This window comes from Malania oleifera, chromosome 12, assembly GCF_029873635.1.
Source record: "Malania oleifera isolate guangnan ecotype guangnan chromosome 12, ASM2987363v1, whole genome shotgun sequence".
Taxonomy (NCBI): domain Eukaryota; kingdom Viridiplantae; phylum Streptophyta; class Magnoliopsida; order Santalales; family Ximeniaceae; genus Malania; species Malania oleifera.
In genome coordinates, this window is record NC_080428.1 from 66,953,640 (window position 1) to 66,969,120 (window position 15,481).

Genomic DNA, 15,481 nt, shown 5'->3' on the forward strand with positions numbered 1-15,481 from the left:
AGTTAGGAAGCAAATTAAAATATTTATCTAGTGAATTACCAGAAATGAACAAATGACAATGTTTTCACCCCCTTAAGAATTTGTCCATAAGGAATTTGGGGTCATAAAAAAAAATTGTATAACAAAGTTGTGAAACAAACTAAAAGATAAAAAGACATTTTAAATTATTCAAAAAATAAAAATTATTTTTCACAACTGAACAAAACTCCTATGTATCAAAAAACATCAAACTTCATTTTGCTAAAAAAATAATATATATAAGTATTAATATCTCAGCGGCCGTGTTTGAAAAGCCTGAATAAGTATTAAATGGCCATGAACCTACAGCAACGACATTCATGTCATCAATATATATATGTATATATTAAAGAAAAGACCATTAATTTTTGCAAAGTACAATCACTTCTCATTTAAAGAAGAGTTTAAGGGATGGTCTTAATTTTGATAAGTTGAAAAGTTCTATTGGCCTTCAATTTTAGCTTAAATGTGAAGCCCAAACTCCAGCTCCCGCACACTGGGATGGTACGTTTACGTTTAAGTGGGCTTCTCATGCCATGGAATTTTTAATGTTTTGGTAGGAGTTCTAGTTTGAAGCGTTGCAGTTCATAAAAGTTACTTAATTCAGAATTGAATGAATTTTGTTGAACATTAATATAGCATCATTCAATATATATATTTATGTAGGTGTAGTTGGGTGAGTGCATATACTGAATTTGTACCAAGTTCACCAGCCACACCAAACCAAATTATGCAGAATTATTTCTCATTGAAGTGGAGCAATCAAGGTCTTTGCTAGTAAATGAGGCCCTATGTAAATTGCAATGCATGATTTTTCCGATGTCGGCTGGAACGAGGAAGAAATAGAAATGCATTTACAAATACAGCAAACATATGCAAGAGAAAATATGATCGAAGGATTTTTGCCGCCCCAAATCTCTTTAATCGATTCTACATAATCAATCCTGCAACGTGTATAGTAAAATTTAGCACATCAGGACTAATTGTTTTAAGATAGAACATACATGCAGTCCTGTGAAAAGTGAGGGCATATCAATAAAGCTTGAATTAAAAGAAAAAAAAAAAAAAAAGTCCTGTGACAGCATCTCACACTGGAAATATGAAGAGAGAACTTGAAGACATGTTTGTGATTAATTTACATTTCAATCATTAATATATATGTATGTATGTACTTAATTTACAGCTTTCTGAGCAGGAGCAGGCAAAGCAGTATTCCTGCGCCACAAGTGATCTCTGTTTGAAAACAAGAAAATAAAATAAAAATAAAACTCTCAGCAAAACTGGCTGCTGAATTTTTCTTGTGTGCGGAAGACTGGATGCAACAAAAGTGGCAATGCAAGGGAGAGACAAATCGATCTCGAGGTGCTCATGTAGTAAGCGGTCTATATAAGTTGCAGGTTGCCACCTATAATTGTGAGGCAAAGAAACCATTGCACAAATCAGCTGACTTAAAAATATGGTAGAGTGAGAACATATCACAACATAAAGAACAAGCTCTTCGGCTGCTTGCTGGGTAGATGTCCACTGCCATTGATGAAACTCAGTTTGGTTGCTGAAACAAAAGAAAAAAAAATGGAGATGCAACATTGTTGAAACGGTGCAGCAGGACCAGTAAAGAAAACAAGAAAATTTAAGCTTGCACATTTATCAATGTATGCCATACTAATGTATGAACAGCCATCATATTATAACACAATGCAATTACTCTTTTATTTGGCAACTCATGCATGCACCGTGCATCATCTCAAAGCACAGTAGCATGCCTAACTTCAATACTAAACAGCATCTCTCTCCTTCTCTCATCATCATTTTTTTCACTCAAATAGCCAATCAAATAGTGCCGGTCAATTCATGTTGGGACTACAAGAAAGCAAACTTCTTCTTAAGAAGACCAGAGGGTATAAGGGAAAACCATACCTGGCGATATAAATGCTCATCATACATAGCCACAGTGCAAGGCACTGATGTAGGAGCCCAACTATGGGTGGTGTCATACACGGGTTGAGGAGGTTCAAAGTTTCCATCAACATGATAATCCATAGGGCTTTCTTGCAGGCTCATCTCCCCAGCAGGGCTCCTGTCACTTGGTAAACTCAGATTGTATGACTGGTAGGGATATTGTCCACCTGGCCCTAGGCTCAGGGATGCAGTTCCATTCAACTCACTCAAGAGACCAATTTCTGGCCCAGGATTGGCAATCTCTGCCCTTTTACCCATCATGAGGTAATCAGAATAGCTCCCAAAGGAGGATCCTGCAGGGCACTCCATATCCCTGGAGGACAGAATAATCCTATGAGTCAGCAACAGTTAGAAGGGCAATTCATCTATCCATTCAGGCAAAAGTAATAAAACATATAAAAATTTTATTATTGATCATGCATTGAGATTTTTATTAGCAAAATTTTTTACAACCATATAATGAGATATCTTTGAAGACGAGCCTTTGCTTTGCGCAATAGTAGAGTTGTCCAAATGTGACCTAGAAGGTCACAAATTTGAGGTATGAAAATAGCCTCTTACAAAAATGCAAGATAACGTGGCATACTATAGACTTGTGGTCCCCCCTTCCCTGGACCCCGCTCATGTGGGAGCTCTGTGCACCAGGCTGCCCTCTATATATTGAGGTATCTTTGTTCAGTTCTTTTTAGCTTCTTATAAAACAAAATTTAAATCTAATACATAAGTCTGTAAACCAAGCTTAAATTTATAAAGAGCATGCCCCAAATTATGGGAATTAATGACAGTTCAGAAGGCCCACAAACCTTTGGGAAAGCAAGTTTGAGCTGTAGGGTAAAACCATGTGTTGACTATTGTTATTTGGGAGCCATGGCAGATGTTGGAACTGTTGTTCAATGCCTATTCCAAAAGGTAAATGCATCTCACTTTGAAACTGCAAAATAGAATAATTAGATGGTCAATTCAGCAAGAGCACAAACAAAATCTTATGAGAGAATGTAATTATATGAGCTAAGTTCTTACATCAGCTAAGCACATTTTTACCTGACTAGGGCATCCCAATGAAAAAAGTTGCTGCTTTCCATAATTTTCCTGACAAAAGAAAACAAAGTTTATTAACACAGAATTCAGCAAATACAGTTGGTGATGAAGAATAGCGTGGGAATATGAGATTCCAAATTGATAGTTTATTGTTTTCTGAATAAATGTAAGGCCCCATGGCGCATATGGTCTGTTCTATTGGATGTTAGTATCATTACACCAGTTCAAGCTGTCAGAATTTTGTCTGTTTAGAGAAGCAAATAGGGTAGCAGATGGTTGGGCTGACTTTGGTAATTCTCTTCTTGGTTACAGTTTCTGCAACACTGCTTACCCTCCAGTTAGGCATCTGATTCATGGGGATGTTTCTATGATTTCAATTCCAACATGTACTATTACCATTTAGTAATGATATGATTTTTTCCACCTAAAAAGGGGGAAAAACATCATTAAACTTTTATTATAAATTATAATAGCATTTGATAGCAGTGTTTTAAAAGGCGAAGGCATAAGGTGAGGCGTTTTATCCTCTAGGAGGCGAGGCGTAAGCCTCAAGGCGTTGAGGCGTAAGCATTTTGGGACTGTATTTTTTAAAATAATTAATAAATAAATAAATTATATATATCATAAAATTTTCTTTTAATTATAAAATATTTATCTAACAAATCCTTAAAAACATATATTTGCTATGTTTCTTATATAAATGTTGAAAAAAAATGTAAATTCAATTATTATTTTATAATTTTACAAAATTAAAATTAAAATAAGATTTATTTTCTACAACATGGCTGGAGATTTTTAGTTGTAAAAAAAAATAATTTATATTTTGATTCCAATTTTTAATACAAAATATCACATCCTTTTCAATTTCTTATATCTATATATACATTTAAGATATTTTCTTTTAAATTTGCTTTATATAAGTTGGAAAGATAAAAAGTGAAACAGTAAAAGTAGGCAGTCGACGAAGCTAGCCAAGCTCTCTCGATGAAGATTGGATGAATCGTTGAATGCAGTCGTTGAGTCGTCGGAGAGGGAGAAGAAGCTTTGCCGAGAGAGGAATCGTCGAGAAAATGCTTCATTGAGAGGAAACGTCGAGAGAGGAGAAGACTGGAGGATTCGTTGAGAGATATGAAGCTTCATCGAGAAGAATCGTCAAGAGAGGAGAAGACTGGAGGCTTCGTCGAGAGGAATTGTCAAGAGAGGAGAAGATTGGATGCTTCGTCGAGAGGGCAGAGGCTATCGTCGAGGAGAAGGCTCACTGCAGGCTTCGTCGAGGCTTCGTCAAGAGAGCAAAAGGGAAGAAGCTTCATGAGATAGAGGGAGGAAAGGGTTTTAGATGTTCTGGGTTTTCTTTTTTAATTTATGCTTTAAACCGAGAAACCCAAAATGCGTACGCCTTGAGATTTGAGGCGTAAAAGGCAAGCATTTATAGGAGAGGTGTATGCCTTCTCCCCTGAGGCGTACGCCTTTCTGGATTTACACATTTCTACCTACGCCTTAGTGCGTTTTAGGCCCAAATTGCCTCAAGGGGCAATCCTCAATAACGCCTTTTAAAACACTGTTTGATAGAGATCAAAATCTTGATAGAGTTAGGTTACATATGATTGACTGAATGCTTCCACATATTTTTTTTCCAAATTCCCTCTAAATTCACACACACACAACTTGATGTACTTATCTTCACGTCTTATAATATATGCCTCAAAATTCCTGGTTCGACAAGGAAAGAATATTCTTCTGGAAGTTTTCAACTAAAAGTGTTCCTCATGGGCAAGAGTCTCCTACATTGGAGTTTGCAGGTGCTTAAGGAGAAGGCAATCCCAGTCCAAGTGGGTTAGGCTTTTGCGGCATCATGAATATGTATGCTTGTGAGGTGATGTTACACAGGAGAAGCCAATTCTTCATGCAAGTTTTGGTTTGCTTACAATTATATGGGAGACTGAGTGATATCTCCTTCAAGGACTGCATGCATTTTATTGAAAGCAACAGCATTGGCCCCATTTAATTTTTTTTTACAAGGAGTGGCAAGTAGGTTAAGGTAGACTCGACATATGAAGAAGAACAAGAAATCAACTTTCAGTTTGTCTTAGGTTAACAGGCTGTCTGAACCAAACTGTCATAACTGATGTTATGCTATTGGAACCACTTGCATAGACCACATGGCCACTAATTAGTTCATGGATTATCAAATCGCAAAACTGAGAAACATCAAAGCTCATTTGAATAAAAACAGAAGGAAAAATAAGTATAGAAAAGTATTAGCCTAATTATTTAGAAAATTGCAATGCTTGTGTGCGTACAAATCAGGTGGATACTATATGAGTCAATATATGGTTTTTTTGTGGATCTGTACAGAAATAATGAGTAAGCAGATAGCAAATACAATATGTTAATGGTGTAAACTACAGTTACTGCAATAATAAAAGGCATGCCTTCCATGCTTGAATTTGATTAAGTGATTCCCTGAGTGAATCTTCCATTTGCCTCAGATCTTCTACGCTATCGATCTTGTCTGGGTAAGTCCAACGGCTGCAGAACTCAACATAATTTGACATTAGTAATGCATGTGATCAATCAAAGAATACTTTTTTTGATCCAATATAACTATAAAGTATACCCAAAAAAAAATTGCATTTTAAGGCCTATGGTAACCTGGTCTTAAAAAACAGGCTAAGCATGAGCTGTGCATTTTGCAATTGAATATCACTACTGTTTCAAACAGTGCAATACAAAATAATCCTCAAAGCTTCGGCCATATTTTACCAGATTGATATAGGTTGCTACATTATTTTTTTGATAGAAAAATAAGATTTATTAATAGAGAGAAGGGGAAAAAAAAAACAAATGGGAGGACAAGGCATCCTCCAAAATAACAAACGGGAGGACAAACACCTCGCAAAAGAGAGAAATAAGAGGGAAAAGGGAAAACAAGAACATAAATAACATCAAAGCAGCCTCCAATCATGTGCAAGTCACCCAACAAAGTTTCCCCAAAAGACCAAAAGAAAAAAAGCCCACAGTCAAGCAAAGAATACAACTCTATCCTAGAGCAAGCAAGGAGCGAACTTATTTTGGAAGATCCTCTCATTCCTTTCATTCCATAACACTCATAGTATAGCAAACAAAGCACATTATCACACAAAGCACTCTTCTTACCTCTCCCAAAACCACACACATGTATGTGTGCATGTATATATATGTATGTCCTGATGAAACCCACCATATTAGCTGGATAAAACCCAAATCTCTCCCACAACACCGAACGGATTACAGCATGACAGCCTGGACATATTATCCTGCAAAAACCTACACATCACACATATATGTAGGCTAGATGCCTTCTGAGCCCTCTTCATTTGAAATGGAACATTAGTATTTATTTTGTTAAAAATCGAAGCCTAGGTGAAAGACTCAACTTTCGAAGGAATTTTTTGCTTGCCAAATAATTCTCTCCAGCAAGAAATGATGGAGAGTGTTTTTTAACACATGTTTCAAAAATAGTTTTACGAGAAAAATGACCAAACTATCCACTTTTCAAATCTCACAAGTCACGTCTAACCTGGAATAATTACAAAGGAGGAAAGCTTCACAAAACGAGCAAGCTCCTCAACTTCCCTTCATTAAGATTTCTAAAGAAAAATTTTTTTCAATAAATAGAACTACCATCGAAAAAATAGAAAAAGAAGAAACAAAAGCATTATGAAGGTATAAAAGCCTGAGAAATGAACATCCAAGGGCTTGAATGCATGGCATAGATAGCTTGTCTAGAAAGGTTTGATCAGCATAGAAGGACTGACTTCATGGGCCTCGTATCCCACCCAAACTTCCAACTTCTAATAACCCTATGCCATGGATAATCAGGTTCAAAAAAGTAAATCTCACCAACTACTTACCTACATATGGAAATATCTTCAAACACCAAAATCTCCAACAACCCATGCCTTTGGAGCTATTTTTCATAGATTTGTGGAGGAAATTGGTTGCATCCTCTAAGAAGAGAATGACTTCAGGAAAAAATAGAAGCCACTCGGGACTACAGTCACTCAAATGCTTGATGTTTCCTCTTTTGAGTTCCCATCTAGGGAGGAGGCTGGGATGGTGCAGGAAAAAAGAATATAAAAAATGAGTGGAGCTGCGCTTTTGCTTGATTTTGTGGTACCCCAAATGGTATAGCAGGATGTCATATGGTTGGAGCCTCTCCAACATTCATTTGGTTTTCAAAGCAAATTGGTGATTAGTGCAGATGATGAGTTCCAATCTAAGAGCAAATGAAGATTTTTGGGGATGCGTTCCAATCTTAAAAGGGCAAGGACTCCGACTAAGAAGACAGAGTGAGGAGTTCTAACCAAGTTAAGGTGGAAAGGGGAACCTTCAAATTGTGGGATTCCCATCAGGGCCAAGTCCTTGCTCTTGATAAGGATGATGGAGATAGTGAGAAAGTAGGTGAAGCATGGTGTTCAGAAAAGGAGTGGCTAGCCATATTGCAAAGCTACAATGAATATGGTGGCATTTTCGAATTGTACCCCTTTTTTTTGTTTTTTTTTTTTTTGGGGGGGGGGGGGGGGGGGGGTTTGTGTGGAGGCACATTAAATGCTGGTGGGGATTAAATGACAAGAACCTTGGTTAGCCTTAAACCTATTAAAAGATGTCATGAACTGGGTGCAAACAGTGGACAATGAAAGACCCAAACTATCTTTCAGTCTTGGTGATTAAAAGCAACAGATAGTGATCAGGGAAGCCCAGATTACTGCAAGCAGATTATTCTAAAGAGACAATCCCACCAGGCTAATAACAAGGCGAAGACCCTTATCAATGCGGAAACCAGATCCATATCAAATTATTGACCTCGGAAGAGGAATAATTGTGAAGAAAAAAAAAAGATAATTCATTTGTGTGAAGGTTTGAGCAGCTCTGCAGGTGGGGATCAAATGACAAGAACCTTGGTTAGCCTTAAACCTATTAAAAGATGTCACAAACTGGGTGCAAACAGTGGACAATGAAAGACCCAAACTATCTTTCAGTTTTGGTGATTAAAAGCAATAGATAGTGACCAGGGAAGCCCAGATTACTGCAAGCAGATTATTCTAAAGAGACAATCCCACCAGGCTAATAACAAGGCGAAGACACTTATCAATGGGGAAACCAGATCCATATCAAATTATTGACCTCAGAAGAGGAGAAAATTGTGAAGGAAAAAAAAAAAAGATGATTCATCTATGTGAAGGTTTGAGCAGCTCCTACAGAAGATGGTGTGGGGGGCTCTCATTCTTGCCACTATCAGTAGATGAAATCACAAATGTAATCAAAAAATTGTACGAGTTTATGGGAGTTCAATCGAGGGCAAAAACTGGGGAATCATGGTAGTCAATCAGGTAGCAGCAGATTGGGGGATTTTGAAGAAGATGAATCTAAGAAAGCTGATGTAGAGTGGCTTTACAAAGGTCAATCCAATGGCATGCAACTTGCTTGATATGGAGGATCCAAGAGAAGGAAGGGTTGAGAGAGATATGGACTTCGAAGGAGAACAGCAAAGGGCAGAGGGGTCCAGGTGAGTTTAGAATAGACACAAAAGTTTTGGGAAATTTTTGGGCACATCCATCATAGATTATGAAACTGCAGCTATGGAGTTGTTGAATTTGGAAAGAAGATGAAGGGGCAACAACAGTAAAAGGCAAAAGCAGGAGAAATCCTCATAAAAGAAACGAAAGGGAAATCAAAAGGCCCAAGTAGTCAGTCAACTATGAAGGAAAAATTGGGCACAACGGAGGAACCCTGTGGCAGAAGGGGCATAAGAAGATTAAAGCCAGAAAATATTTAAGTAAAGATTCATTTCCTAGAATGTGAGGACTCTTCATGACCCAGGCAAAAGGAAAATGGTTTTGGCTTTTGAGAAGGTAGAGACGAAATGTGTCTGCTTGGAAGAAACTAAGATGGAGGAATTTCTCAAGCATTCATCCAACCCATTTTGGAATGGCAAGAGGGTGGAATGGATCTCCTTAGCTGCAGATGGTATTAAAGTGGCTATAGGGATACTTACATTGTTTTTAGAATATGGATTTCAGGGCTTGGATTTAGACTTCTGTGGATTAAGTGCAGTTCCATCCAAATCCACAGAAATCCATATGCGAGGTCCAAATTCCAAGCTCAAATGCATAGTTAAGGTATTTTTTCACTCTCTGATTGTATTTTTGTCCAAAGGAACATTTGAATTAAATGTATGCCAGGTCTAGAGAGTGCGCAATTGGATTCAATGCATACTCCTTGTTCTAATCATCTCTCCTTCCCCCTTCTTCCTTTAAACCTAACCCGACTATTCCTAGGGTAATCAACCAGTCCTTTGTACAATGGTACCAGAGCAGTAAATTTATTCAACCCTGATCGCTCTACTAGTTTCATAGCCTCTTTTTTCTCCTCCTAGATGATTCTTGAATCAGGATCCACTTCTTGGCTTGATAGTGAGTTCTTCGTCATCCTGTGTTGGTGCACAATGTGCTCATAATATTCCCTTAATATGAAGGCAGTTGTTGTAGTATGTGGCCCATATCGAGTTGAACACATGTACAGAGAAAGCAAGCTAAAGAAAATAGGAAAGCAGATCTGAAACACAACCATCGATGGCTTGCATAGTACGTCGATGGTTACATCAACGGTTTTAGGAAGAAGCCAAATTACGAAGAAAATAGTTGACCGTTTGCATAGTACATCGACGGTTTCAGACAGAAGCTAATTAGGAAGAAAACTATCGACGGTTTGATGATTTGTTCAGCATTGTTTTTGAAATTTAAATTGGGAAGATCAATAGATTGGGGATACGGAGGCAAATCCTCTGCGGATTGATACAAGGGTATTTGAGGGATTCTCAAATGCCTCTGTACGTCTAGAGGTTAGTATAAATACAATGTTGTAACCCTAGTTTTGATGGATAGTGAATTTCAGCTGCCGCTTGCTCCAGTAAACATAGGCATTCTACCCAACCACGTTAACTTCTTGTGTCTTTCATTGCTTTCATTATCTGTGTGTGTTTCCGTACTATTCATTGTAATTGTTGCACAATCGTTTTCATGTTTTATTGCACAACAATTGGTATCAGAGCTATACGTTACGATGGCTGGGAATTCTCCTGCGAAGTTTGACATGGTCGAGTTCGATGGATCCGAAAATTTTGGATTATGGTAAAGGGTCAAGGATTTGTTAGTGCAACAAAGTATGGTGAAGGTGTTATACAAAAAGCAGTCGGAAGGCATGGGCAACATTAGTTAGAAGGAACTGGAAGCGAAGGTTGTGGCAACTATCAGGTTTTATTTGGCTAATGACGTAATGCACCACGTCATGGATGAGGAATTACCGGCAACAATTTGGCTAAAACTGGAAAGTTGGTATATGTCCAAATCGTTGACGAACAAGCTTTATCTTAAGCATAAACTATATGGTCTTAAGATGTCAGGAGGTTTGGATCTGAACCAGCACATCAACGTGTTCAATTAGATCATCAGTGATTTGAAGCGAGTTAATGTGAATTTCGAACACGAAGACAAGGTGTTAATGCTACTAAATTCCCTACCTACTTCTCCTATGTACGAAAATTTGCTTACAACTCTGATGTGGGGAAAGGAAACTCTCGAATTGGAGGAGAACACAAGTGCTCTTTTAGGTTTTCATCAGAGGAAGAAAGCCAGCGATGAGAATCTACAAGGTGAAGAGCTTGTGGTGAGGGGTAAGTTGGGTAACCAAGAACGTGGGAGAAGCAAGTTCCGAAGCAGACCGAGTAACAATAAATCTTGGTCCAATTTCAAGAAGACGGTGTTTCAAGTGCGGGAAAAATGGGCCCATAAAACAAGTTTGTCTAGAGAAAAAGAAAGGGAATTGCAGAGAATAAAAAGGATTCATCAAAATCTGCTAATGTAGTGGAAGAAGGAGACTTAGAGAGCGGTGACAAGGATATGCTTTCGGTTTCATCTGGTTCAGATCATCTCATAGATTCTTGGATCCTGGATTCGGCATGCTCCTATCACATGACACCCAATAAAGATTGTTTGATGGTGTTGTTAGTACATTGTGTGATGTTAAGCATATACCAGATTTAAGGAAGAATTTGATTTCATTATACACTTTAGATTGTAATGGATTTAATAACAAGTCAGCAAGTGGAGTAATGAAGGTCAGTAAAGGTGTCTTAACAGTGATGAAGGAGCAGATTTTAGCAAGAAATATCTATACTCTGCTAGGTACCACAGTTGTAGGTGGAGTTGCAGCTACAGAATTTGAATCAGATAGCACAGTCTTCTGGCATATGCGGTTAGGTCATATGGGTAAGCATAGGATGATGGAGCTTCATAAAAGAAATCTATTGAAGGGATGCAAGCTGAATTTCTGCAGGTATTGTGTTCTTGGGAAACAGAATAGGGTGCAGTTCAAGATAGCCACACACAAGACAGAGGAAATTCTTGACTATGTTCATACAGATGTTTAGGGGCTAGTAAGGGTAGTATCACGAGAAGGACATATGCATTCCGTGAGTTTTATTGACGATTACTCACGAAATGTCTGGGTGTACTTCATGCGACACAGGTCAGAAACGTTTGCCAAGTTCAAGCTGTGGAAAGCTGAAGTGGAAAACCAGATAAGGAGGAAGATTAATGGTACTGAGTACACAAATTCAAAGTTCATGGAGTTGTGCGAGCATCATGGGATTAAGAGACACTTCACAGTACGCAAGACACCACAATAGAATGGTGTGGCAAAAAAGATGAACAGAACAATAGCTGAAAGAGCTCAGTGTCTCAGGTTGAATGCAGGGCTTGCAAAGAACTATTGGGCAAAAGCAATGAGTATGGCATTTTTCTTGATCAACAAGTCACCAAGGGCAGCACTAGATTGGAAAGTAGCAGAGGAGGTGTGGACAGGTAGCGCGGTAGACTACTCTGGTTTGAGAGTGTTTGGATGTCCAGCCCAAGGTCTTAAATTTCGATTTCGATTCAAATTTCGAAGCTCCAAAAGTACAGAAATTTCGACGGAAATTTCGATTTCGATGTCAATTTCGATTTCGATTTGAAAAAATAACAGAAATTAGTAGTAAAGCATGAAATTCTTTGTGAAACTTTAGAAATGGTTGACAAACATAATAATATACGTTTTAGGACTAATATATTACAAATTAAATACATCTATGTTTTGTATGAGGTGGAAAAGTTGTAAAATAGTATGTGTATCAAACATGTTTGTAAGATAATGTACATTAAACATATTCAGTTAATACAAATGAAATTCATAAATCATTTAAATATAATTTATTATACAAATAATGATAATTTAAACATGAATAGTTAAATAAAATGTTACTGTAAGTTTATTTTTTTATATAATTTCAAAAGCACTTGTAATAATATTTCGTTTCGATAAAATAAATAAAATAGATTAAAAGAGAAATTTTAGTTCACTCCTAAATCTCTCACTTGAATTCTGATGAAATTTCATTGTATAGATAAAATTTTGATAAGTTTCGTTAAAATTTCAAGATTTCTTTAAATTTCGGATGATTCGCTGAGATTTCGACGGAAATTATGCAAGACGGAAATCGACTGCCATTTCGATTTCGAGGGTGACGGAAATCGGAAATTTCGACCGAAATTTCAATAATTTCATGGAAATTTAAGAATATGGTCCAACCTACATACATGTTTCTAGTGAGGAGAGATCGAAACTTGATGCGAAGTCTAGACAGTGTATCTTTTTGGGATATTAGAAAAAAATGAAAGGTTTCAAGCTCTGGGATCCAAAGGAAAACAAGGTGGTGATTAGTAGGGATATAATTTTTTATCAAAAAGTCATGTTGCAGCATACTCAGGAATAAGAGAAATAGGTGCCAAAAAATTGCAGCAGCAATGAGCATATGGTGCAGGTGATGCTAGAGACTCATGGTAGAGATGACAATGTTCAAAATGCAGGAAGCCAAAGCTTAGGAGACCAGCAACATCACAGTATAGCTATAGACAAGCCCAGACGCACTATCAGGCCACCCCCCAAGTATGGTTTTGATGATTTGGTTCCTTATGCACTCATTAGTAGTAGCGGAGATCCTACTACTTTTCAAGAGGCGGTGCACAGTGTCACAAGCTAAGCTTGTTCAGGGCATTATGCTTGCCTGTGACCGCTTATCTCGTGTGCTTGGGATGGGTTTCCATCATGTAAATACTAGTGTAGGATTATTTTCTGCTAGTAGTGTTTGTGTATGCCAAATAAGGCAATATGACTCCTCGGTCACTTTGATGTTTCCTAGTGTTAGGATGATAATTACATAAAAACCTCTTTAGGGGAGGGTAAGTGTTCATCAGTCATTGTAAAACTCACTAGCAATTGTCAACGTGCTTAGCCTACTTGCCTCCCTCGCTAAGTACACCATGTCAACGGAGGATTTGTTAATGAATTACGTTTGCTTCAATGTTTACTGCTTGCTTGCCACGGCTTTCATGAATTGATTATTGTTTTCGTTGCTATTTGAATGAATGCTAATGAAAGTGCTTCGTGGATGAATGTTGGTAAACGATAGGCTAGCTAGTTAAACAAGAGTGTTTTAACTAGCGCCGCATGGCCCTTCACAAGGGTGTGGAAATAGTCGAACCGTGACATTTGGTATCAGAGCTAAGTCAGCGACACTTGGCTTCAAAGCCCAAGGTTGAGTTGTGACGTGAATTCGATTGCCTTCGTTGTTGGATTTGGAAAGCTTTGGTAAGTGACCATGGCACCAAACACTGCTAAGAGGATCAGCGTGCTGGAAGCACAAGTTGAGACAACAACCAACACTATGGCCGTGGAGGTGGCCCAGATGAGAGAACTTGTTGATGAGATGATGGGATCACAAAAACATCAAGCAGGTTTGATAGGCGACATGTCCTTGCTATGGGGAACTCCAACACTTTGGAAGTTTGCAAGACCAAGGTGCCAGAACCCAGGACGTATGGGGTTGCCCGAGATGCCAAGGAGTTAGATAACTTCTTATTTGATGTGGAGCAGTACTTTCCCATTGTGAGGATGGCCTCAGAACAGACAAAGGTGGATACTGCGACCATGTACTTGATTGGTGATGCCACACTGCGGTGGCGTACCAAGTACGGAGAAATTGAAAATGGAAGCTGTGTAATTGATAGTTGGGCAGACTTGAAGAGAGAGCTCAAGGCCCAATTCTTTCCTGAGAATGTTGAGGATAATGCAAGGAGAAAACTGAGAGATCTCAAGCATACGAGGTCGATCAGGGAATATGCGAAACAATTTTCTACTTTGATGTTGGATATTCGGGATATGTCGAAGGACAAGTTGTTCTATTTTCTAGAGGGGATGAAACCATGGGCAAGAACTGAACTTCATAGGCAAAGCGTTCAAGACTAGTCAACTGCACAAGCTGCTGCAGAACGCTTGACTGACTACGCTGGTGATGATACCGCTTCGTCCAAACGGTTTGGCGGAGAAGGAAACAGTGGAAAGTCTTTCAAGAATGGCAAACCCAAGAGTGGGGGAGCCGACTCCAAATCATCAACCTCAAAGGAAGCTTCGTCGTCTCAAGGGTTCAACACACCCAATGAAAAGGGAAAGAGTAAAATTTCGTACTACTTGTGTGGTTGATCTCACAAAATGAGTGAGTGTCAACACAAGAGATTACTCAATGCCTTACAAGCTTCTACTTTGGGAAAAGGGGTGGAAAGCGAGGAGGAAGAGGATGATAGGGTGGGTTCAGTGCGGCTGGTGAGCGCATTGGAAAAGCAGGAAAAAACACCAAAAGTTACACGAGCAAAAGGGTTAATGTTTGTGGACTTGAGGATAAATGGGAAGAGTACGCGTGCTATGGTGGATACGGGGGCTACTCACAATTTTGTTTCGCAATTGGAAGCATGGAGACTCAACTTATCCTTAGAGAAGGATACAGGACGCATGAAAGCAGTTAACTCTATAGCCCAGCCTACTCTGGGAGTAGCCAAGCAAGTGGCTGTAAAGCTTGGACAGTGGGAAGGTCATGCGAGTTTCACAGCGGTGCCATTGGATGACTTTCCAGTCATTCTAGGAATGGAGTTCCTAAGGGGGACGAGGGCAGTGCTGATGCCTTCGGCTGGTTCCCTGTGTCTGATGGGAGATCACTCGTGCATGGTGCAAGTCGTTGCAATGAAAGGAGACGACGGGAAGTCCCTTTCAGCCATACAACTTAATGAGGGATTAGGTCAGGGTGAGCAGACATGTCTAGCCACGGTGGTGGTAGACAAAGAAGTAGGCCAAGAGCTAGAGCCTACGACCATCCAAACGGTGTTGGATGAGTACAAGAAGGTGTTGCCGGATAAGCTGCCTCACAATTTGCCTTCACGACGAACTGTGGAGCATAAGATCGAGTTGCTATCAAGAGTGAAACCACCTACTAAAGGGCCATGTCGGATTACGCCTCTTGAGATAGTAAAGTTGGGGAAATAGCTTAATGAATTGGAAG

At 38.8% G+C, this 15,481-nt stretch overlaps 1 protein-coding gene across 4 annotated transcripts in view; it reads right to left on the reverse strand.

The window, feature by feature from the left end:
- Nucleotides 1-1,141: 1,141 nt before the first annotated feature.
- The window catches only part of LOC131145173 (agamous-like MADS-box protein AGL30), a 37,539-nt gene continuing 23,199 nt past the window's right edge, over nt 1,142-15,481 (reverse strand). For 3 of the 4 annotated variants that reach the window (XM_058094300.1, XM_058094298.1, XM_058094299.1), the window contains exons 8-12: nt 5,448-5,544; nt 3,019-3,066; nt 2,781-2,908; nt 1,936-2,290; nt 1,142-1,423 (exon numbers count right to left, since the gene is read on the reverse strand). In XM_058094300.1, the coding sequence (XP_057950283.1) occupies nt 1,385-1,423; nt 1,936-2,290; nt 2,781-2,908; nt 3,019-3,066; nt 5,448-5,544 (667 nt within the window). In that variant the 3' untranslated portion in view covers nt 1,142-1,384. Of the gene's footprint in view, nt 1,571-1,935; nt 2,291-2,780; nt 2,909-3,018; nt 3,067-5,447; nt 5,545-15,481 lie in introns of all 4 variants that reach the window. The other variant, XM_058094301.1, reaches the window with a different exon arrangement.